General features: G+C 38.4%; 1 protein-coding gene and 1 non-coding gene across 2 annotated transcripts in view; both read right to left on the bottom strand.

The window, feature by feature from the left end:
- Positions 1 to 2,029: 2,029 nt before the first annotated feature.
- Positions 2,030 to 2,101, bottom strand: trnaq-cug (transfer RNA glutamine (anticodon CUG)). The gene has a single exon. It is a non-coding gene; the product is annotated as a tRNA-Gln (tRNA).
- A 4,723-nt stretch (positions 2,102 to 6,824) lies between these two features.
- Positions 6,825 to 25,835, bottom strand: part of LOC106924884 (multiple EGF-like-domains 11) — a gene marked incomplete at its 5' end in the record, with an annotated part of 42,460 nt that continues 23,449 nt past the window's right edge. Inside the window, 11 exons of the mRNA XM_014998812.2 lie at positions 6,825 to 9,812; positions 10,947 to 11,153; positions 11,792 to 11,836; positions 14,655 to 14,718; positions 14,833 to 15,002; positions 16,058 to 16,294; positions 16,389 to 16,517; positions 16,637 to 16,765; positions 17,406 to 17,534; positions 18,834 to 18,962; positions 21,743 to 21,877. Of these exons, the coding sequence (XP_014854298.2) occupies positions 9,637 to 9,812; positions 10,947 to 11,153; positions 11,792 to 11,836; positions 14,655 to 14,718; positions 14,833 to 15,002; positions 16,058 to 16,294; positions 16,389 to 16,517; positions 16,637 to 16,765; positions 17,406 to 17,534; positions 18,834 to 18,962; positions 21,743 to 21,877 (1,550 nt within the window). The remainder of the gene's footprint in view (positions 9,813 to 10,946; positions 11,154 to 11,791; positions 11,837 to 14,654; positions 14,719 to 14,832; positions 15,003 to 16,057; positions 16,295 to 16,388; positions 16,518 to 16,636; positions 16,766 to 17,405; positions 17,535 to 18,833; positions 18,963 to 21,742; positions 21,878 to 25,835) is intronic.

Genomic DNA, 25,835 nt, shown 5'->3' with positions numbered 1-25,835 from the left:
ACTTCATTTTTTGATTTATTTTACTCATTTTTTATTTATTTAACCCATTTATTTATTTATTCAATTTTGGCGCAAATGGCTTTCCATAGGAGGCCAACTTCCTGTTAAACTTATCATTGTCCACCAAACCTCACAGCCCCTCTTTCTGCTCCTGGATCATTTTTGCATTATATGTTTACAACTGCTTGTTTTAAAGCTAATGGAGTGCTGCCAAAGGTTGTGAGCAGTTATCTGACTAGCAGTAGATAATTTTGCATTCTTTTTAACTTGTGAGATTTTTCAGGTTGTGGAATGTGGAAATAATGAGATCTTGTTGAAAGTGGACTGCCATCTTGAAACAACTACAATTGAAATGTTTGCTTTTCGCCTTCACAACTAGCATATAATTTAACCTGTCCTGTAATTTTTCCAAATGCTTTTGGGCTGCAAGGGCCTGCAAATGAGAGAGTTAATTACAACTTATGCTGGAGTTTTTGTCTACCACTGTTTTTGTTGTGCCATCAGTATGCTTGGATTATGTATATATATATATATATATATATATATATATATATATATATATTGGAAGTCCCTGAATCTTTCAGACAACAAAACAACTTACATATAAACATCAACTTTTAATTCATGTAAATATTCAATCTTGGCTAACCACACAAAACAAAAACAAAAAAACAAAAAGGAAAACAAAAACAGACATCAAGAAAATAGTTTGATGGAGACCTGAACTTTATATTAATTAGAAAGCGGTCAGACAAAATTTCACTCTAACGTAGCGCAAGTTTCAGTTTCCAAATAAACAAGAAGTGTACCCAGCTGGTTTTAAAATTCTCATTTGATGCAGAACTGAAGAGCTCAAAGCAATCTTTCCTGGTGTACAGCCTAATACTGCCCCCGTGTGGTGAGTATGAAGACATACAATTTGGTAGAAAGTACATAGAGTTCAGATGGACTCCATCTTGTCATCTGATGTTGCGACTATGTGGCGTTTACGATATGTGTGTTGTCTTTCTCACACTATTGCGGTTTGACAAATATTAAATATATTAAATTTTATTACTTTAAAATATTTACCATTATTTTCTGAAAAAAAGAGGTAAATACTGGTAGAAAAATTCCATATGTCCCATTTTGAATTGAAAAATCAAGTGGCTTGCAGCGTTAAATAGACAACAGTCTGTTCTCTGTTATATCAGCATACAGTAGTTATAGATTTTATCATTATTACATTTAGAACCATAAACTATTTTCTCATGTTAATCAAATTTGACTTTAAGCAGAAGTGAGAATATTTTATGTGCTTCCTTCTGCCTTAACTTACAGTGGTCAGGGACTATTTTAGCTTTCTTCTCATCAATTATGATGACTGCATTAATATCTTCATGATGTAACATGAATAATTTTGCAGCAAAAGCCCACATTCAATGTCACTGAAATAAGACTTTTAATTATTAAGAAGACTCGAAACACGAGACAAGCCGATTTTATTCCTTCACCAGAAGATGTATTCAAAGCAACGACATTGGATGGGGCACTCTGATCTCAGGGTAGCTCAGCATGAGCTGCAGATCAAAAACAAAACAGCAACTGTTCTGTGTGTGCTACTTTCCATGGAATAATGGGCAAGTTGAGAAGATGACAGTAACTGAAATGATGCAGCTGCAAATTAGTCCAAGGAAAACAGTTTGTAAATTAATTGTTACAAATCTGGATAAGCAATGTAATCTTGAAGCAAAGTGATGTTACATAAGCAACACATTGACATTTTTTGAGTTATAAGAACCTTGATGCTGATGAAATGCGATGTAAAACTGTTTTGTATTGAGTTAAAGAATATAAAACAGAACAGGTACCCTCAGAATACCTGAGGATAGCTGTCACATGGGTTTGTCAAATACGGCTTGTTTCTGCCACACAACACAGTATTTTCAAATTCTGTGTAACACATAGAGACATGCACACAAATTTGAAAAGAGGAAGTATTTATGAATGTATATTGTTTTTTTCCATAAAACATGAAAATAAGATCATTAGGTTCCACCGAGATTTGAACTCGGATCGCTGGATTCAGAGTCCAGAGTGCTAACCATTACACCATGGAACCACGTGACAAAACGAAAATAATTCAAGGTATTTAATCCAATTCACATATTCCGTCATTTTCTCATATTGTTGTAGATGTTACATCAGGGACAGTAACGTAATTTTTCTACCAGAAACATAGGGATAAAGTTTTTAAATAATAATAAAAAAAAAAACCTTTCGTAAGTAACAATGCTCCTTCAGCATGCTGCTGAAGGAGCATTGAGCACAGCTAAGATGTGACAGTCTGTTAAACTGACAACTTTTAGTTGCGCACTACTCAAACTGGGAAGAAGAAAGATGAGAAGTACCATTTTGAGTTTACCAGAATGCAGAAAGGAAGAAAATGAATGTCATCCTGAACGGCGAGACTCCGTCGTCGATTGCAAGCAGATGTGATTTTATCTTGAGCGTATTTTATGTGTGGTTTGATGTGAATAAATATGGTGAATATGACAATGTGGCAGAAAAGCACGAAATGTTACTTTTACGCCCTACTTTAATTCTTCTAAGAGCACCTACTGCCACCTGGTGGCCAATTGTTGGAATTGCAGGATCTAGGATAGTGGGAATGTTTGAGGTTATTGTTGCCTAATTCCTCTGAAGTTACACAGGGAAGGAACATATATTCCTTGTCAGTAAATCAAACAAAAAAATTAATACTGTGAACACTGTATGTGTTAAGACTTCCATCAAAGAATTTTGTTCTTTGATCACTAATCTCTTTAGTTAAATTTAATTAGATAAGCCTTTTAACAACTGTTCTCTGCTTAATTTGCTGAAGAACTTATTTCTATGCTGAGTTATGTCTGTCAAGGTACATTTCCATCTGAAATTGGGTTCAGCTGGATACAGAGTTGGTGAAAATCATAAGGCTGACTGAGATGAATACTGATTATACACTTAGAGTAGCGAAGCATAGATTCAGCTCTGGTCTGTTGGATGCTCACAGTTCCTGTCACAGGACGTGACAACAATAAAGATCTGCAGCTGAGCTCTGCTATGGATTTAGTCACTGCAAAGTGCAGCCAAAGGATGCATATTTAGATGAAACGGACCCTGCTGGCAGGATTTTCTATAGGGATACAGACAGACATTTGTTGCTAAAATATGCATGATGAAAGTCAAACATTTATACAAGTCACTGATTTTTTTTATTTCAGAAGAATATAAAATATCATTCAATCTAGCTTTGTGGCCAATTTTCTTAATTAGCCTAATGTTGACTCACATCTGAATGCTTCAAATTAGACTACCAACACTTTTGCTTTTAAAGAAATGCTCATCTAAGGTGAAATCATTTTATTTTACATTTCGGCTGCTACTTACAGCCCTTGACCAAATGGAGGAGCTTTCCCACATATAATGCTTACTTACCTCATGTATTCTGAATAATGACATGCTGCAACATATGCTACTTATTTAAGGTTATTTTAACAAACTTAATAATCTGCCAACCAAGTTGTTTTTATTGTACTCCGTGGGGCAACCTTTCCAGAACCTTTAACCTTGTCATACTTTCATCACAGCTAAATATGTTGTGCAAAACTGTTTATACACCTTAAAAAATTTTCAGATTAAGTCTTGTTACAACCACAAACCTGAACAGATTTTATTTATTTTATAATTAATATTATAGGATCAGTGCAATAAAGTGCATTCAAAAGTTACCAAATTAGCAAATAGTGAATCATCTCATGGAATTTAATCTTAGTATAAATACCACTGCTCTGTAAAGACCTCAAAATTTTTTTTAAGTCAGTTTGTTCACAAAGCTGCACAATTGTTCACCTAAACTAACAGCATTAATCAGAGAGACAGTCAAGAGACAAATGCAAAAGCTGCATAGACCCACAGCTAAGATGTGACAGTCTGTTAAACTGACAAGTTTTAGTTGCGCACTACTCAAACTGGGAAGAAGAAAGATGAGAAGTACCATTTTGAGTTTACCAGAATGCAGAAAGGAAGAAAATGAATGTCATCCTGAACCCAAAATCCCTCCAGTTAAGCATGGTGATGGCAGCATCAAGCTTTTCCTCAGAAGGTTCAAGGAAAATGGTCAGACTTGAAGAAAAGGTGTTTGGAGCAAAATAGATTTTGCAAAGAAGAATGGGGAAAAAAAAAAAAAAAATTAAGTCTGTGTATGTGTAAATTTGGTGTAGACATTTCAGAAGAGCTGCAGCCAAAGATGGTTCTAGGATATTAGCACAAGTATGTTGAATACAAATGCATATCACACTTTTGAGATTTTTAGTTCTTTAATAACTTTGAAAACCATGTGTTCTTTCTTCCAATACACAGTTATGCACTATTTGCGTTGGTCTGTCTTATAAAGTCCCAAGAAAATACATTACAATGCAACGAAATGAAATTAACAAATAGAAAAAGTTCAAGATGTATGAATGCTTTTGACAGACAGTAAATTTTTACTTCACGTCTACTTAGAAATAGTTAAATAGTGAAGTTCCACAGCTTGTCATATACAATCAACAAACATCTTTCAAACTGTTTATTTTTTATTTTTGTTACAAATTTTTGTTTTTCCTGACTGTAAGTTGCGGCGGATGGATTATAGCAGACCAATAAGATAATTTGGTGAGTTTTTCTCAATTTCAATATTAAACTCTGGGTTCAATTTCAGCGACACCTGGGGATACATTTTCCTATTTTATAACACCACTGATGTTTGAGTCCCATCTCTTACATCAGGCAGGCATCAGAGAAATAACTTCAGGCCCTAAATAAAGAAGAATGGCTGTCTGATAATTGAAAGTGTTTGACTTGAAGCTCAACGTATTCACTACAAGCCCTACTATAGAAGTGGCACCAAAGAGAAACATCCCTAAAGTTATTTAAGAAATGACATTTCAGTAAAATATGTGATTGAAAAGAAAGAGTATGAAAAACACATCAAAGAAATTGCTTGAAAAATGTCCAATAAACTCCTAATGCAATCTGCAATTATTTAGTGCAATTGTGCTGCGCTACATAAACATTTTTTGGTAACACTTTATTTGAAGGGAGTTGAATAAGACTGTCATGACACCGTCATAAACATGACATAACACCTGTCATGAACATGAATAAGCCTTCATGAATATTTATGACTGTTATCATAAAGCGTCATTCGCTTTATGACAAGCGAATGACGCTTGTCATAAAGTTGTCTTTGTTATGACAACTTGACATTAACCAAGAAGTCATTATTGATATAAATTTGTTATAAAAGTATTACTGATTGCACTTTAAAAATTAGGTAACTTTATGTTATTAAAGGTAAAGTTTAAACAGTAATGATTTCCTGGTTAATGTCAAGTTGTCATAACAAAGACATTTTGAATAATGTCAACTTTGTATTAAAAGTGTCATAATTTACCGAATGACGCTTTATAACAACAGTCATAAATATTCATGAAGGTTTATTCATGTTCATGACATGTGATATGTCATCTTTATGACGGTGTCATGACAGTCTTATTCATCCCCCTTCAAATAAAGTGTTACCGATTTTTTTCTGCTTTAATGATAATGCGTAAAGAAAGTGTTTTAAACAAACACAAAAACAGAGATAGATTAATAGATGGTCAGTGCAGATGTCAAACAAACAGGAAACCCTTACAGAGGAGAAATAAAATGGATATTATGCAACAACACATCTGGTGAAATTCTGCATTGAAAAATAACCCAGAGAGTTCGAGACTGGCTCAGAAAATCCAACAGATTGCCTTTGTTTTCCCTTTTTTATTGTCATGGTGACTCAGCTGAAAGACAGTGCCAGTTCAGTTTCATTAGCTATGAAACTGATGTGATGCATTTAATTCTCAGATCATTAACTTTTTTAAACCATTTTTCCACAGCTTTCAGCCTGAAGTGAGTTTTAGGGGACATTGTTGTTGCCTCTGACTTTTCAAAGCAACCTAAAGGCATGTGATCTATTTCTATACTGTAATAACATTCAACAAACTAGAAAATGAATATTTTCCCCGAATTTTCTATAGTGGATAGGGACAAAAACTTTCATTTTTAATCTTTTTTTTTTTCCTCCCTGTTGTTGGCTCCCGTCACAGGTTCCTCTGGTCGCATTCATTGGTTGTTGACGACGCCATCTCTGTCATTTGTGTCACTCAGGATATCTTCTTACAGGTGAGGAACCCCAGAACAGCGCTCAACGATCTCTATGAAGTTTCAGAAATTATGGAAAACAAATTGAATAACATATTTTAATGTAAAACCTTTACATTAAAATTAAAACATTAGGCCGTTCATCGATTCTAAAATCTTGAAACATAGAAAGCCTCAGGTGAACAATAACACGTGACTGGTAGAGTATTTCAAAAATCAAGTTTAAATGGTCAAATATTTTAAACTGTTGAGGCAGAGACAGCTCTTTAGTCTGTTGTCATTTTATAGTCAAATTGTGCAAAAGAACCAGCTTTTATTCCCAGGGACTGTCAGCACAACACAACGGTGAATGGGATGCAGTTGATGTAAAAAGTTGGGGGGAAAAAAATCTATATGAAATGTTATATTGGTGGTCAAAAAAGGCAATAAATATATTTGTAAAGGAGTGGATGTAACCACAAGAACATAAATTCCATGTATTATTTTAAAATCTCTTCACAAAGACTATTCAAAATAAAATCCTTCAACAGAATATTCCTGTGTGTGAACATGGCAGCTCTGAAGCTGCTACCGGAGTGAATTTCTTCTCCTCAAAACTCGAATCAAGGTCTGGACTGCGAGCATCTACTATTACAGTTGGATTTCTTATTAGACAGAAAATCTGACAGCAGCAGGGACCGTACAATGACAACGGGAGTTCACTGACTCAATAAGAGGAGAGAACGTAGAAATACAGCAGCTGGATCGTAGGGCTGCACTGCACATGAGGAGTCTCGTTTTTATTGGTTAGGAGGACGGTGAAAAAGAGTGGGGCTTCTGACTCTGCAGGCAAATGGCATCACAAATCCACAATGGGTGGGCTTAAAATGCATGAAAAACAGATGATTTAGGTAATGGGAGTGAAAACGATGTGCAAAAAGCAAGTAGGGAGCGTGGGTGAGATGAAAATGGTTATAGAGATTAAGAGGGTGACTAGAATAAAATGGATGGTAAAAGAGGATAATAAGGATGAAAAGGAAGAGAGGACCAAGGGAGAGTGTGATGAGTGGGACGGTGAGGGGTTGTAAAAAGGTAAGAGGAAGATGACAGGGATGCAAAAGGCTCCTAAGTATCGATGTGAATAATGAGTGGGATAGAAGTGAGTCATAGGGCGGGAGGTGGAGGAAAAAGAGATGAAGAGTGTTTGTAAAGAAGGATGAGTAAGATTATAAAGATGGATAGGTGGAACAAAGGGGGCAAAATGAGAGAACAAAGGATGAAAGGGATGAAGATGGAGTTTTAAAGATGGATGAGGCGGATGAATCAAATGACAGAAGGTTGTTAGGAGTGTGGAGAAGTAGGGTTAAAAGGGGTCAAATAGAGAGATGAGTAGGATGAGTGGGTTGCAAGGGAGGATTAGGAAGATGGGTAGGATGGTACAAAATTATAAAAAGAGATGAGAAGCAGCAAAAATGAAAATGGGTCAAATGTAGGGATGAGGAGGATGGATGAAACTGAAAGGGATTTTTTTTTTTCATTCCAAGACAAAAAAAAAAACAATAGCTAGGCCAAATGACATTTTACACAAATTGTTCAAAAAAGGAGAACGGATGAGGATTTGTTGCAAGAATGGAGAGAAGGAAGATTTGCTGAGAGACAAGGAAGATTTGTTAAAAAGAAGGATGGCGAGTACTGGATTGAAGGAAAAAAAGACTTGTAACAACAATGACAAGGCTGCAGTAAAGAAAAAGAGTAGAGATAAGGTCAGGATGGAACGATGAAGGGAGGCAGGGATGTGCTGTCGAGAGCAGAAGATAAAGTGTTCTGTGTGCGAGCGCCAGCTACAAGTAGGCTTGCCAAGTGATTAGAGGCGGGGCTGAGGCGTGGCTTTGCTCCCAAACCTAAATGAGCAACATTAGCTAAATTTATCAAGGACATTTATTTGTTCTTATCCGGTGTATCAATGTGAATGAGACAGGTTTTTGGTGACAGAAGAGGTATTTAATAGGAAACAAACTTAAGTACCAAAACAACAACCAGATTTATGTGACAGCAACTAGAAAAAAAGTGTCCTAGTAGGACAAACAGTCATGTGAGGTGAGATCAACTGTCACTATATGCTGCTCGTAGATGTGGTGACGTCCAGTGAAACGCTGTCTGTGCATCGATTGTCAACATGTTATTGCTTCAACAGAGGGTGGAATGGATTTAAGGAAATTCAATCCACGAGATAAAAGAATTAATTAGCCTGATAGGAAAATAAAAAAGAGGTTTTAGAAACAGATTTCTATCACACATGAATCCCCTTTGTAAATGCTTTTGGGTCTTACATTGGTCAGATGAAAAGTTATTTTTAATCTACAATTTGACAGAGAGAATATTTGAAGTGACTTCAAAAACAGCTCACAAAATGACACGGCTAATCTCACAAGAAGATAAATTGTGTGTTATCTACATCGGTGGGTATCATTATCTGATCATGCTCATCTTTTTTTTTTCATCATTATAACCACATTAATAAAAAGTCTTCAATAATATAAATTAATACGTAAAGCAAAGAGCTTCATAAATACAAAACGTAAAAGATCGAAGCATCCAATAACCTTAAAACAGAAACCAAGACATTTGCAAGAAAGAAAAAAAAAAAAAGCCTTCACATGGAAAACAACACAAGATTGGAGCACTTCATTAATGTGAAGAAAAGGGTCAAATGTTAGACCGATTCTGTGTCTGAAAGTCTCAATAAATGGAATAAATGCATGAACACTGGCGAGCTGAAACCATGTCCAGATACACACGGCCTCGTTAACAACAAAACTCAGCTTACATTAGTATTATGTGTGTGATCATTACTGGATAACAGCGAATACAGAACCATTACAACAATTTTTCTATTTTACCCATGCTTGCTCAAACTCGTTTTCACAGTCCCGTGTCGAACGTTTAGGCCGCCGGAAACGCTCCTTCACTTCTGAGTTCGATGAGCAGAGCTTCTCTTTATGCTACCTTCTCTCTCTCTCCAGGACAATAATTTTGGTTTGGGGGGCGGGGGAAAGGACATTATAAACACTCTGCTGATCTTTTATAATAAACATATATCATGGGATAAAAATGAGCACAAGGACAGCTCTCCCTGTAAATAAACTGTCCACTCAGTTCACGTGTCCTGCTCTCTGCAGTGTTCGGAACAACCCTGTTCCACATCAGGAGGTCCATATAAAGGCCAGGCAGCAGTAGTCAGCTCCACAACAAAATAAAACTGGCTAACAGTCGCTGGTGAGTGGGACACTTTTTCCTCCCCTCATTTTCCCTCAAGGTCACAGGAAGAGAGCCGAAGTGAGCCAGGCGAGTCTCAGAATCTCAGCACCAAATTGAACACATACAGAGACAAAGGGAGAGCCATTGGCTGAAAGTTGGTTTCCTGTGGTTGCCAGGCCAGGTGGAGGGTTGTTCACCCTAAAGCAAGGAACTGGGGCTTTCTGGGGGCGCCGGGGGTGTGTGTGTGGGGCTGTGGCGCATGGGCAGAATGTCATAGTGGCTAGGGATGTGGCTGCCACAGGAAAGGTCATAAGGACCCTGGGAAAAACCTGTGGCCATTCCGTTGGGTCCCTGCAGGATACTCACGGTGGGCTCTGCAAACAGTTTGAGAGAAAAGGTAGGAAAAAAACAAAACAAAAGAGAGACGTACGTTAGTAAGGCCAAGGAGAAAGGTGAAACGCTGACGCGAGAAATTATGCTAATGCTAATTAACCAGCCAATCTCACAATCTGTTAAGTTATGCAATCTAATTTCCGATCTAAACCACGGTCGGGTCCAGCAGATGGCCGCTCACATGGAGCCAGCTGCCTCCGCTGGAGGTTTCTTCCTATTAAAAGAACAGGCAGTTTTCCTTTACTTTCACCATATGCTTTATTGATAACATGATTCAAACAGCTCAGTTTCCACAGAGAGAAAACCTTTTCACAGACTGGCATATAACCTGAAGTTAACTGCACTGATATCTAATTGTAATTGAAATATGTGGATTTTAAACAGTCTAATATTTTACTGAATTAACCATCCATCTCTGTATATAAATTAGATCCGTTTGCTTTGTTTAGTGCCTTGAGTTGACATTTGTTGAGAATCAGTGCTACTGAAATAAACTGAAGTGAAATTGATTAACGTATCAACTTTCAATGAATTCTTCACCAGTCTAGGGAGCAATCTTCTTTATCTCCCAGATTAATATTGATTACAGACAATCAACAATTACTATGAACTGTAATATGAGTCATGAATATGATAGGAAAGCTAGTAATAAGGCTAATAATTGAATATACAAATTTCAAAACAAACAGAATTCTTCTCACAAATTTCTAATTAGTGGTTAAGGGAACAAAAACAAATCACCAATTCTACTGTAAGGCAAGGGGAGAAGGAAAATAAAAAAGGAACGTTGTAAATGAACTTAAAACAGTGAGGACTTCTGACGCCAACTTTTGGTGGAGCATACAAGCATTACAAGTAAACAGGGACATTATGGGAACATCGGTAAAGTGGATTTTTCTTGCTGGTAAAAACAGTTTTTATACGTTTATATGACCGACAAACTTACTAATATAAGGTAGACAGCAAATTTCAGCAATGACACTTTAAAATGACCAGAGCAGAGCAGAGCAGTTAAAGTAAATAAAAAAATTAAAAAAATCATATCTGATCTGATCATATCTGGCTCTCTGCAGATGAAAGCCGAAAGCTTCCATCGAAATCAACAGCAAACTCACCAACGTCATAGAGGTTCCTGCTCACGGTGCCCAGGAGAGTGGCGGTGCCTCCAAAGGGGACTTCACGGTGGGAGGGGGACTTCATCTCCACATAGCTGCTCTCTGTGTGCTTGCACGCCAGCCCGGGTGGGTCTCTGATAGTGGCGTATGGATTATCACTATTCAGCGAGCAGGAGCTGTTGTTGCACATGGAGCTCTTTATGTAATCTGCAGTTGCCACAAGACAAGGATTTATGCAGCATCATAAAAGATGAAGCGATTGTCACGGACTCATAATGGCGGTATTAATACATGAATTTAAGCCCATATTGGAGAATGGCGAAGAGAATGGCAATGAAGCTTGTTGCCATTCTGAAGCTGAATTTCTTTTGTCTGCGACAGGTGACTAATGGTGGTATATAGTAATAAGAGTACAAAGGCAAGAGAGTGGAAGGCTCATCTCATCTATAACGGTCTCATCAATCTGATAAGAGGCCTCATTAGAGACCGCAGCAGAGCCCTCTTCACACCCCTGGGTCTCTCACATTCACCATCGACTGCCCAGCGCTGAAGACAAAATGACGTATCAGGCAGCGAGCCATGGAAAGCAATTACTATTCGGATAAAAGCTCAGCCCACCATGATCCTGTCCAGACTGCAGAGACTTCTTGTATAAATCAGAAAAAATACAGATGTGACACTTTGTGGCTGTGAAATTAATATCAAAAGAGAAAAAAAACCAAACAAAACAATCCAAATAAAAAACTTGTGCATCAGCTGTAAAGTGAAAAGATTCTTTTAGCCGTTCCACTTGGAGATAAACTTTAAAAACACCTGAAAACTGCGTTGTGAAGTTATCTGCTTACCTTTTCGCGATGCTTTTTGTGGCTGTGCCTCATTCTGTTGAACTTCTGAGAATGTGAAACAAGAAAGGCAAACATTTTATACAGAAACAGAGATTCAGTTTCAGCTTTCAGTTTGCTTATGATGGATCGGCTCTACCTGAAATAAGGTTTAGCTGTCATGCTTTAATTTTTCATGGTTTCCTTTATTTGTATCTTATTGCTACACACACAATTAATAATGATATTACAGAGGGTCAAAATGAGCTCATAAAAAGTATCAGTCAGGAGAAGAGTACAAAAAGTTTTACATTTGTATTTATAAAAATAAAGACTCCCCAACGAGTGAATAGTGACTGTTTTGTCAAGAAGAGTGAAATTTTGAGCATTTTCAGATACTGGTGCGTTTTAATCCCAAAAAATTCCAAGCTACTAAAAGTCCAATTTATTTTTTTTAAAACTAAAGAGGGATTTTATTTTCCAAAATGCACATCAGAATTGCTTTCATAATATGAAAATCTAGTTTTAGAATGCCCTAGTGTCTGAGCCAAATGAACCAATGAACATATATCATATATAATTTTTTTTACAATGTCCAGTTCATCCCAAGTATAAAATACTATTTTGAATTAGTTTTTTTTGTGAGGCATTACAGGCACAATGTGATGATTGTTAGATCTCCAAGCTTCTGCTCTCAAACAGCATTTCTACCGACTTTATCCTCCTCACTGGACAAATTATTATATTATCACCTTCCTAAAATAATGGCCTGAGGCTTCTTAAATTACTTTTGGCAAAAAAAAAAAAAAATAAAGACTTAGTCCATTATTTTAGGAAGGTGACAATATAAGTCTCTGTCTCATGAAACTACCTCTGCTGCTGCATATTTCCCTATACATACTGTCTCTTTGTTTATATACAGTATATCTTATATAAATCTTTTGGTTGCAGTCTCTGCTGCCTTGTGCGCACATTCTGTCTTTTATATTTTCTGCATATTTCTCAACATCAATCACGGAGTTGAACGCAGTTATTAACAGTTACAAGCCTAAACACGACTGAAAAGGAAAAGTTGAATTCTTTAATACACAATTTAATGCGCGGTGTGTTCATGGCAAGCCTGTGTTAACCATTATAAATCTTCTAAATGTCTGCCTAAATGTAACATAAAAATGTTCCAACATAAATTCTTAGCTGTGAGGGAATGTCTGAACATTTATCATCAGCAGTTTATTTAAAGGTGATATCAGAGAAAAGTGTGGAATAACAATCAGGTTTGAGCAGGCAGGGTGTTTTAATTAAGGAAGAGCGATCTATCACAGTTTGATCTTCAAACATGTGTTTGAGGGGTTTTATTATCGCACCGGCAAAGGAGACTTCTCAAGGACGCCTGGAAAAAAAGTTGCAGATGTCCATCAGAGTGGCAGTGATGATGGACACCGCAGTTTTTAAGAAAGTACACCCTGTTGAAATACTAGGGTCTTAAATACAAAGTATTTTGTGGGTACTTTGGAAACTTCTACTTTTTGAGACTGTAGTCTAAAAGGGGTTGAACCAAAGTAACGCTAAGCTGCAAGATTCTAGCATTCCCAGAAACTGTAACTTTTTAAAACCTCACAAATTATAGACAGACATTTTCATCTCCTTAAGTTGGTTTCACACCACAGTCCTGCAGACACACACTCTCAATCAGCCTTTTCCCCAGCCGCGCAGGCTCACCCAAACAATCACGGCTTAGAAGCAAAACAGTGAGCTCCCAGATAAGCTGGGATTATCTCCTTAAATATTAGCAACTTAATAGTCCCATTCTGATTTTATATGGAGATATGTCTCCCCAGTGCACAACCACTTCCAAGCAGGTATCAAATGCTCAAGCAGTGAACCCCTCTCCTCATCTTGTCTGTTGTGTACAGGAAAGCTACAATTTTCAGCTTTTTTTTTTTTAATTTTCTCTGCATTTACTTAATGGCTTTTCCCAAATTAAGATAATGAGAACATTACTATAGAGTAACTGGTTATATATTTGTTTGACATATCAGTATTGTGACATTCCCAGTAGGTTATATTATAAAATGAGTGGACTGTATTCATTAGAACCAATTCTATTCAGGACTGATCAACAGTTACTGTGTTATCAAATTGTTTGGGTTTATATGTAATCACAGAACAACTACAGTTATACCAGGTAATAAAACAAAAAATGTCACATCATCCTTTTTAAATCTCTTCTTGTGACAGGAGTGAGCATCAAGCCACTAAAGAAATAATGATAAAAAGAGTCAAAAACACGTTAAATAAATGCAATGTTTCTTTAAGTAAGCACGGCAGAATGATTTTAGCATGTTTACTAATCTAAGATACTTGTTACTGAACAGCAGCTGCACGTTTCTACGTGCAAACCGATTTCATCCAGTTGCATTTTGCGTATCGACAGATAAACACTTGATTTTCTTCACAACCACGGCTCTTCTGAGGCATTTATAAAAGGCTGCTCTCCTGAATAAAAAAAAAAAAAAGAACGCTCACACTTTGTTGTAGGATTTTCTATAATTAATATCCTAAGTGTGCAGCGTTTGACCCATTGTAAGTCATCATGGTCACTTGGGGAAGTGAAGGAGGACTAATGAGCTCATAGTGACCCCTATTCATCTCCACTCCAGTTCTCCCCCTGTCCTACCCGCATATCTTATCAAAATCAGAGCAAAGGTTATGTTTAACAAGAGACCCCTGCTTCATCTTCATTCACAGCAGGCTTCCGGCACCGAGAGGTCCGCTTTAATGACACGCACGTCTTCGCCCCTGATTTGACAGTTTTGCTCATTTATTGCTCTGAAATCCAAACTCAGCCTATATGTGGTGTGACATAATAAGTGAGAGTAGGACTGACCTATGTCGTTAAGGTTGCAGAAAGCTCTCCATTCTGAGGCATTTCGGCCCTTCAGGGTACTTGACTGCAAAAAAGAAGAATATAACACGACAATGGCTTAATGCTCCGACGTGGTATTGTTGGGTAAAAAATAATTTAAAAAAAAGGCAATGACAATGCCAATGTTGAAAGGCCGTACTTTGAGAGTCAGAGTCCCGTCGAGGTTGCTGGAAATGGTGGAGACCACGTTGCACTGGGCTACGGTGGGGTAACTGGGGTTGGAGAAGCATTGGGCAGTGCTGCTGGTGGTGTTCTGGTTCTGACTGATCTCTGAGGCGCTGGCCCTCATTGCAACAGTACTGCCACACTCTAAAAGTTTACAGGATGAGATGCTTAAAAGATAATGTTAGGTCAATGGCACTTTTAGACAATTTTTTGTAACAATATTCTTACATTTTGATGTGTTTTACATTATGTCATATTAAAACCACAACATTATTTATTTTAAAATAAATAATGTTACCAAGTAGTGCATGGGAAGTGGAAGAAAAATAACACCTGATATATATATATATATTTTTTTTACAAATTAAAATCTGAAAAGAGTAGAACCGGGTTTCTCTAAAATGATAGGTTTTGAGGTATGTGTCTACCAGCTTCAAAAATCTGAGGACTAAAAATATTTGACCATTCTTCTTTGCGAAATGTCAAGCTCCATCAAACTGGATGAAGAGCAGCTTTGGACATTCATTTTAAACCCTCGCAACAAATATTTAATTGGATATAGTTCTGAACTTTGACTGGGCTTTCTCTAACAAACGACTTTTCATCCTGTTACAGCTCCTGATGGCTGTTTTAGGTGTTTGTCCTACTACAAGGTGAAAGTCAAGCCACTTCTTCTTAACCACTTGGCTCTGATCAATTCTCTGATTAATCTTGACCTCATTCACCCGTCTGTTTACGTGGACGGCTGTGTCTTAGTGGGTTTGCAGTTGTGCCATATTCATTCCATATTCAGACAATGGCTTGACCAGCGCTCTGCGAGACGCTTGGGATACTATGACCTAACTCTACAAACATTGGTGTGTCAGGTGACTTCTGAAGGTAATTGGTGGGACTGGCTTTCAGTTATGGGGATCGCAATAAAAAGATGCAGGAATAAAAATTCATGCCTCGCTTTTCATATTTTAAACCCTGTATTCTCTACCTTCCGCTTCAACTTAATTATTCATTATTATTTTACGTTTTACCTCATAGAACACCAATAAAATGCAACAAAGTTTAAGCTGTTGCTTGGCAAAATATGAAAAAGTTTAAAGGTTATGAATACTGTGTGTAGGCACAGTTGGGTATATGTGTAGGCATACATGCATTATTCTCTGTGTTGTAAATAATAGATTTAGCCATTAATTGAAATATCTTACCAGAAAGAGAGTAGTCAGTGTTGTTAATGTGCATTGCCTGTGAGTAGGACACACTGGGCTGGATCTCCTGGCCCTTGTCCCTCTGTCTCTGCCTGTACCACACAAACACACTAAGCATGGCCATGAGGATGAGAAGCAGAAAGATGATGCCCATGACAGCCCCCGCAGACTGCCGCTCTGAACCACGTGCCGGGCTTATCTTGGTGTACGGGTTCAGCTCTTCCATCATCAGAGCTGCTACACAGAAAACGACAACAGTGAGTGCCTTAAACCATATGTACACATATGTTCCATCAATAATCCAGTGCAACTTCTCCAACAGCTCAGTCACCTTGATCGCAGCGGATGCCTTTGTATCCGGGGCTACAGTAGCACGTTCCAGTCACATAGTCGCACGTTGCATTGTTCAGGCACTCGCACAGCAGCTGGCAGCCATATCCAAATGTACCAGCAGGACACTCTGCATGTCAGGGGAGTACATTACTACATTTATCAAATTAAAGCACTTAGTGAACAGGAGCCAAACACATCCACAGGGTAATTTTGCATAGAAATAAAAATGTGGCTGGCGCACTCAACTCTGCTCGCAGCCCGTCCCGATGAAGCCCGTTCGGCAAACACACTGGCCCGAGATGTGGTCGCAGTCGGCGCCGTTCTGGCAGCGGCAGACTTCAGAGCAGTCTTTTCCGTAGAAACCTGAAGGACAACCTGGAGATAGAGATGTATATAATGGTCGGATGGGGTGGGAGGGAAAAAGGAAAAAGAGAGTGGAAGACAATGTAAAGAGTCAAGGTCATATCACCAGGGAATAGAGAAATCAATACAACTCAATGTCACCACGGCATACTCAATAAGGGACTCTGTGAATAAATGGAAATGAAAGATTTCCTGCTTCAGCAGAAAACCCAGTTATGCCGTGAACATAACTTTTTGTTCTACAACATGAACAACACGCAACTGAATGTTAGGACTGTGTGACAAGAAGGAAAACAATAAAAACAATGTTCCTTATCATGCACAATAGCATGAGCCTGACTCTACAAACAACTCTGGGTAAACCCTTAGGGTTCTGCATAATGGCATTCAAATTACAGGACTGAAGCTGATGAGCTGCACTATCAGTGAGTAAATGACTGGAATATATTATGAGCAAAATGATGAAGTGACCATTATCTTTTTTTGATGTTGCTCTTCCTAAAAAAAAAAAAAATTGAAAATGGAAACTTCACATCATACATTAGCCTCGAGACTGGAAAACATGCCTCCACAACATCCACTGCAGTTCTGCAGCTCAGCCAGTAGATGACACTGTGCATCTTGTTTCTGGGTGTGGGAGGGGAAAACTCACGCTGTGTGCAGTAGAGACCAGTCCAGCCAGGGCTGCACCTGCACTCCCCATCATAGGCACTGCACTGGGCTCCGTTGTGACAGTTACACGAGTTGAGACAATCGGGACCCCAGTGCCCAGAGGGACACGCTGCAGATGCCAGAGACACAGTCAGGCTCATGATCACACTATGTGTCGCACCCTAAAACATGCACCAAACACATGAAAGTTGGGACACCCTCGAAGCATTTGTGAAATATATCTTACTGTCTATTCTGAAAACCCTGTATCAACAGACAGATGTCAAGCAGGTAGGGGCCGGCTGGCTGAAAATATTTAGCCACAGTTTAAAGTGTTTATGATGAGATTCAGGAGAAAGTAACCAGATTTTAGCATTTCCATTATGGAGTGTTGAGTAAAAGTGCTGCCCCTCCCACACCTGCTGCTGCACACCACCAGTCAGCTGACTGAAAGGCGCTCCCACTGTTTTCCACTGACAAGATTTGGGAAGAAAATTATTCTGTCTTGAAACGTAGTCCAGACAAATGGAGAATAGAAATTGGGATTGGTCACACATGAGGAACACAAATAGGACTTTTTGCAAACTTCTGCAGCTGTTTGCAGACTCTCTGAACAGTTACAATATCATCTTTCAAAACTTTCTGGAGAAATGTAAAGTTATTGTTGTCCCATAGATTCTCCGGCTTACCGCCTTCACTCGCCACGTTAAGTAAGTATTGCTGTTGATTTTTTTTTTTTTTTTTTTTTGTTCTGACTGATACCTTTGTACAATGAGATCATTCTTATATTTTGTCACTTGCCTGAAAACTGTAGCTTTCGCTAAAGAATTAAAATAACCAAATGTCAGGAAATATCAGGCAACTGGCAACAGGTATGTACACAAAAAGGTGCTTAAACAGGGTGTTTGTTAAGCTTCTCCACATTTATGCCACCAGCGTATTGCAGCTCTTTTTTTATTTTTTGTCTAATGTGTAACTTGAATTTTACAGGATTAATGTTAAAATACACATGGAGAAAGTTTTGAAATGATTTATCATGGTCTTTATTTTACATCACTAAATCTTGGCAGTCTAACAGGGGTGTCTAGATTTTTGAGAGCCGCAGTACACATGCACACACACAATGCATATCTGTTTCCCATGGTGAGCTGGCTCAAAGTTGGCTTAATGATCTTTGGCCTGAGGTGCAGTAAATCAAAGAGCATAATGCATTACTACAACCATTTAAGCTAGCAATGTGTTTTACATCATCTGGAGCCGAGGGCATTACTTGTGGATGAGTAGGGTCATGAAGATGACTAATGTGTATGAATTTAAACGTATGAGGGGGAAATAAGAGTGGGAGACAAACGATGAGAACAAGGGAAATGTGTAAAGCAGAAAAAAACAAAAAAAAAAAACACTTGAGGCAGATACGGTGAAGTAGTACCCTGCGAGCAATCATCTCCGGTCCAGCCGGGGAAACACTGGCAGGAGCCGTCGATGGGGTTGCAGGTGCCGTTGTTGGTGCAGAGGCAGATCTCTGAGCAAGCCCTACCGTACCTGCCGCTCGGACAGACTGCGAAATAAAAACAAAAAGCAAAATAATGGAAAAAAAAAAACAAAAACACAACAATAATCAGCCCCTCTAAAGTTAATGTAATTACACAGGGTCAATGTAATTACACAGGGTATTTGACCAACATAAAATCCGAGCACTTTACAAAGAGCAGGTGTACTACAACAGAGACTTCCACAGCAGCTTAGGTGAACATTCCCTCTAATGCATTATATTGTTCTATTGGAGTGGACATGAAGTGAACTGATCTGTTTAGACAAAAGGAGGAGTTAATCACTGCCTCCCGTGGCAGAACTGCCCTATTTCTACCCACTAGAGAGGAATGAGTGATGCGCCACAGAATTAAAATAGACTGTGTACACAGACCCCTGTATAAATATTTTATGAAATTAATATTTCAATGCACTCTGGCAGTATTCTACAAAATATATCATATCCACCGAAGCGTCTATTGTCTTTTTTTCATAGGGGCAGGGGGGATGAGAGGAGACAAATTGTGCCAAGGTGTATCGCAGCGTCAGGATCTGGGAGCTGCAGCACCAGAAGACAGATCAAAGGTCTCATATAAAGAGAATAGCCCAGTGTTAGAAATATCTGATAAGGTGGCTGGCTGAGGAAGAGCGGGGTCGGACTCATTTTCATGTGGGGGGATTTTAATGATTGCATTTCAACTGGCATTCCCCTCTTCTTGAGAGCTCTTTCAAGCTCCTTCAAGCAGGTTGTCATTAAGCCATGAGGTTGACTCCCCCATGCTGCTGCGGGGAGAATTTCAAACCTCAGCTCACTAGGAGAGCTTCATTAGGCTGGGACTCTGCGTGCTGGACAAAGGACAAGTGAGGACGCCAGTGGGGATCAACATAAGGAGGAGAACAGCCATGTTGTCGGCCACCTCCGTCCCTCGTCGCCCAACGGCTGCTCAATAGTAATTATAGCCATGACAAATTAGGGCCAGCTCTCATCTTTACTCACTTCTCTTCCTTCAGCTAAGCTTTTAAACTTTTATTTATAAGATACTGCTTAAAGCCATGAAAGAGAATTCAAGACAATCCTCCATGGCTTTCTGTGATTTATAAAAAAAAAAAAGAAAAGACAAGTGAATTATTAGAAGTAAAAATCTGTAGCACAATTGCACGGATTCTTTTCAAATACTCGTTTTAATTGAAATTTTGAGTACACAAACACAAGTTCATCTTAAACAGGTGAAACTCGGCTTACAAGATGGACAGAGGTCAGACAAGAATGAAGGTGTAGCTTCTTTCTGTTTTCAATATTTAATACAGTGTCCCTGCAAAAGTGCTGAGGCTAAGCATTTCCACAAACTTCATCAAATTTAATTGGGGTTTTAAGTAAAACATTCCAAAGTAGTGCATAATTGGGAATTTTGAAGGATTGGTGTTGGGTTTTGATAATCTGTTCCCAGGAACAGACTAAAAAGTGTGGTGTTTTAACCATTTATTTGCAAAAATATATGAATCTCATTTGGATGGAGAGCATCAAGTTATATTACAGATTTTTAACTGTATTTAGGTGTGAGCTTTGACTAGGACATTCTTACAAATTGCTGCTCTGATCTAAATAATTCTATAGTGTCTAATGGTGTATGTTCAAGGTTGTTCTCATCTTCAAAGGTGAACTTCCGGCCCAGTCTCAAATCTTCTGCAGCCTTCGACAGGTTTACCAGGACTGTCCTTTTCTGGGTTTGTACACATTTTTCCATTAGAAAATTCCACATTTTTCTAGACCCAAATTTGTATATTTTGTTTCTGAATTTCCGTATCAGTTTTCTGGATATTTGTGATCAAGTTATTGACTCTGAACCAGCTTGAATAACAATGGAGTCAAATTATTTGTATGTTTCACAAATCATGATTATTTGCTGCTTTTTTTGTATTTGTGCCAACTTATATCAGCTTACTAACCATGAAGGCCTAATGGTTACTAAACCATTAATGAAGAATAAAGTTTCCTTAACTAAATTCTTTAAAGCACACTTTGGTAACTTTACAAAATTTGTGTAACAGTCATTTTAGTGCCTTTCTTTCTTTTAGATCCAGTTTAAGAAACATGACAATTTCAAACTAAACTCTTTTTTTTTACTTCTGAATGAATGGAAAAAATCAGAATGTGAAAAATCCAAATACTGTTGATAAATAATATATAAATAATATATATATATATATATATATATATATATATATATATATATATATATATATATATATATATATATATATATATATATAAAAGCATTATTCCTGAGAGTTCAAGAAGGAAACAATGTCACACATTAGACACAAATTTAGGTAAAAGAAGAAGCTGCAAAATAAAATAAAAAATGCTCTTTTTTCTCCCTATGATTCCGTCATCAACACATTTTTCTGCAAAATTGAATCATCACCAAAACAATACGGTACATAGAGGTTAAAACTAATTTTACAGTAAGACGTGATGTGCACATGATTCGTCTTTGTGCATTAACGAAAAGATTTTACATGCAGCTCCAGAATCAGATATTCTGCAAAGTGTATTCATGCATTCTTTGCCTGAAAACCTCAGCCTGAGAGATTTTTATATGGATTGTGGAGACGCTTATCTGATGCAAAAAAAAAAAAAAAGTTAAATTTTAAAATTTACACTTTTTACTTGAAATACTTCCCAGCTTAGTAGTACCTCTGAATGTAGACATGTGCATCGATTTCTAACGAAAAATACAAAACAAAAACAAAAAACTTTAAAGGAAGCTGTGCAGGAAAAGGAATAGGACTCAGGAGGCTACTTGCCTTGGTTGCACAGGGAGCCCGTGAAGCCAGAGAGGCACTCACAGTGGCCGGTGACATGATGGCACGGGCCGATGCTGTGCACGCACTGCGGACACGTCTGGCTGCAGCGGTGCCCATAGAACCCCGGAGAGCAGACTGCAGCCAACAGAGCGTGGCGGGGGAGAGGAGAGGGAATCAGTCACCAATGTTGATGGAACAAGAGGTATATAATTATTGGACACAGCATGACAAGAGCGATCAAGGGAGTAGAGAAAAATCAACGCCGGAGGAATTAAAAGCAGAGGAGACAAGGAGAGCGTGTGAAGGGGAGGGTGAGAGCAGTAAAGGCTGTCATTATTGTAATCACCGACATTTTATCTCCTGCCTCAGACAGAATAGTAGGAGTTAAGAGAAGTGTAAAAATATTTTTCTGTGTCAAGAGCTGAAAGCTGCTTTATGATCTAAAAATGTCAGGAATAATAAACAACCCCGTCTTGGTAATGTGCTGAAAGAATATGAATCAAAAGCGGAATAAAATGTTATTTTGCTTATATCACTCACAAAGGTCCTAGTCTTTGGAAATGGGAGACTGCAGCTGATAAGTCTGCTAGATGCAACAGATTTACACCCTTGAAACTTTTTTAAATTATTTTGTATAATAATTTTATAAATAAATGTTATACACCAACACAAAGTAGTCCATATATGCGAACCATTGCCCACTGTAATGTTGGCTACATGGTTAAGGTTGAAGGCTGCTAAAAGTATGATGCTGCCACTACCTTTTTTCATGATTGGATAAAGTCTTTGGGATGTTATGTTTCCTGCACAAACATCATTTTGAATGAAGGACAAAGAAATAATTTTGGAAACATCTAACCAGAGCATCTTCTTCTACATGTTTTCTGTATTCCTTACATGGAATGTGGCCAAGTATAAATAGGAGTTATTATAACTTTCTTTCTACAGAGCAGTGTTGTGTTCAAGACCACCTAACCCGAGACCAAGACAAGACCAAGACCAGAGTGTATCGAGACCGAGACAAGACCAAGACTTTTAGGGTCCGAGACCAAGTCAAGACCAAGACCGAGGAAAGTCGAGACCGAGTCAAGACCAAGACCAGCGGCCATTCTACATGACACAATAAAATGTAAAATATGATCGAAATTGCTTCTCAGAATAATCTGAAAGATCCATATTCCCATAAAAACACCTAGATATTAAATACTTAATACATTTTACCAATATTAAATATTCCATTTCTGTGTTACAATGTGTGATGGTCTCGTGCCATCCCTAAAAACATAACACCCTGGGAATTTGCCCATATTGCTCATATAAGAATCCACCACTGTTGCACCATTAAACATAGCAATTGAGGCAATGCCCTGATGGTAAATAACACTCAACTATGAACACTGACCAAGGAGCAACAAGCAAGAAGTAACCAAACAGAAGGTGCTCATCGTGACTGTTTTCACTCTCTCTCCCAGTACATGAAGCCAGGTAGTCTGACACCATGGCAGACATTACAGCTGCCACTTTGAACAAAAACAAAGAGCAATGTGCATGCTCTGCGTGCTCTTTCGTTCTTGTGTTTTAGTTATTTGTTCATTTAAATATCAACGTACATAATTAAATAATGATGCAGTGTACTCAGAGCATTACTAGAACAAAGAACGGGTGTTCTGTCAGGTCAGATCGTCATACGCTTAACACGAACTCACGGTGTTCTGTCAGATCAGCATACGTTGTCAGATAGTCGTATTCTTAGCTCAGACATGCATACGCTGTCATTACCATATGGTTTTATTTAATCAGCAACATAGAATCATGACGTAGATCATCATACACTTGGTTATTAACAGTTGTATGGCATCCAGCTGCAGCCAGACCTACTTTAAATACACTTTGAAACCACGACAACGCATGTATATCTATCTAGTTATATTATGTCATATTATAAACAATTTAATGACTTATTTTCGTCATAACTTGTTGCATATGCTGAACTGACAACTCCACTGACGGTCGGACTTCTTAAGGCGCATGCGCTGGCATGGTACTCACTGCATGTATGCTAGGAACATAGAATCGTGACGTAGATCTGTTATTAACAGTTGTATGGCATCCTGACTTAGCGGTTAAGTGAGTTTTACACGGGCGTGTGTTGTAGCTGACTCCAGCTGCAGCCAGACCTGCTTTAAATACACTTTGCAACCATGACAACACATGTATATCTATATAGTTATCATTGAAAACAATTTAATGACTTATTTTCGTCATAACTTGCTGCATATGGTGAACTGACAACTCCTCTGACGGTCGGACTTCTTAATGCGCATGCGCAGGCATGGTACTCACTGCACGTATGCTATTCTGACAGTGTATGGTAATCTGATAGAACAACGGCTCTCAGTGAGTGACACTCCAGTCCTATCTAATAAATAAAGAGCCGTGGAGAAGAATCGACTGTTTCTGAATGTCACATCACTATATTGCAGACTTTTGGACATAGCTGTCCTATATATGCGACAGGTCAGTCAACATCTCCGCACAATAATTCAGGCAGTAAGTGACTTTTTTTCATCACAAATTCTTATGTGTCTCTGTACAGCTAGCTTTGCTAACATCACGTTAACGGGGCTTACCTTCTTTGAGCTACTTTTCTAAGTGACGAAAATAGTTAGACGTTGTCCCCATCGTCTCTGAAAGCGAAGCGCTGCTGAGTTAGCTCTGGCCATCGGATTTCTTACTATTTATGCAGCGCTATTATATTACTGACGATTAGACAAACATTTTCTGCCGCTGAGAGAAAACCACTGTGCATGTCCTGGAGCGCCGCGTGCGAGTGAAAGGTGGGGAGGGGGAGGAGGGAGGAGGGAGTAGCGCCGCGCGCGAGTGAAAGGTGGGGAGGGGAGGGGGAGGGGGAGAAACACGTAGTTGCTTGGATTTTAATCAGTGAGTTTTGCATCCACTGAAAACAAAGATGTTAACAAATAAACTGGACAGTATGCTGCACGTTTAGTGATATTTTCACAGTTGCGGTCTCGACTGGTCTTGAAATAAAATGCCGAGTCCTCAGAGCCCGAGACCGAGACAAGACCGAGACCAAATACGGTCGAGTCGGAGACGAGACCGAGACCATCAGAAAACGGTCTTAAGACCGGACTCGAGACCAAGACCGATCTCGAGTACCACAACACTGCTACAGAGATTTTCTTCTTGCCAATCTCACATCAAAACTAGATTTGCAAACCGTTGGCAGTTGAATTGTCAACAGTTTTTCCCACCTGAGCTTCAGATTTTTAGATGGAAAGAATTTGGATCAGTGTTCTAGATGTTGTAAACTTTTCGATGTTGTCTTTTAACAAAACTCCACCACTTTGTCCATGATCTACTGTACCTGCCGGGGTCTTCATGATGCTGTTTGTTCTCTAAGGACTACACAGAAACACTGTCTTTATAATGAGATTAAACGCTCTGTTTGCTAATTAGGTGACTTCCAAAAGCAGAATGTTTCACTGGATTTTATTAAGGACTAGTTAAAAGAGCTGAGGCTTTTTTTTCTCCAAGAAGTGTCATCACTTCCGCTTCGAAATAATTAAGTTTGTAGAATTAATGTGACACAGTTTTCAACAAACACTGTTTTTGTAGTGAACCGGGGAAAGTTTTTTCCTCCAGCGTAGATATTCTCAGGAGAGAATCGGCTCCTAGCTAAATAGAGACCTGTTAAAAACTGATAACGAAATCACAGTAGTAATATGACAAGCCATTAGGTTTTAATTGTAACGTATTTAAGGGAATAGGTGTGTAGCATATTACCAAGCTCTGGAGAACCATGTGATGTCTCAAATGAAATAAAAAAAAAGCACATACACACACACACACACACACACCCTGCACGCATACACACACAGATTGAGAGTTGTAATCGTTTTACCTGATGAGTAAATTACTTGGGTAAATATTGAATTTGTCTGAGTGATTATTTTGCTCGAGGGGCAAACACACGCTCACGCACAATGCATGCAGCTTGTTTAAGCTTCTCTCTTATTTTCCACTCAAGTTGATGTTTACAGGTTTGTGGTTGTGAATTTCGCTCCCAATCAGT

Source organism: Poecilia mexicana, unplaced genomic scaffold, assembly GCF_051168715.1.
Source record: "Poecilia mexicana isolate PSO_F unplaced genomic scaffold, ASM5116871v1 scaffold_6, whole genome shotgun sequence".
NCBI lineage: Eukaryota > Metazoa > Chordata > Actinopteri > Cyprinodontiformes > Poeciliidae > Poecilia > Poecilia mexicana.
This window is presented reverse-complemented; position numbering and strand designations above follow the sequence as displayed.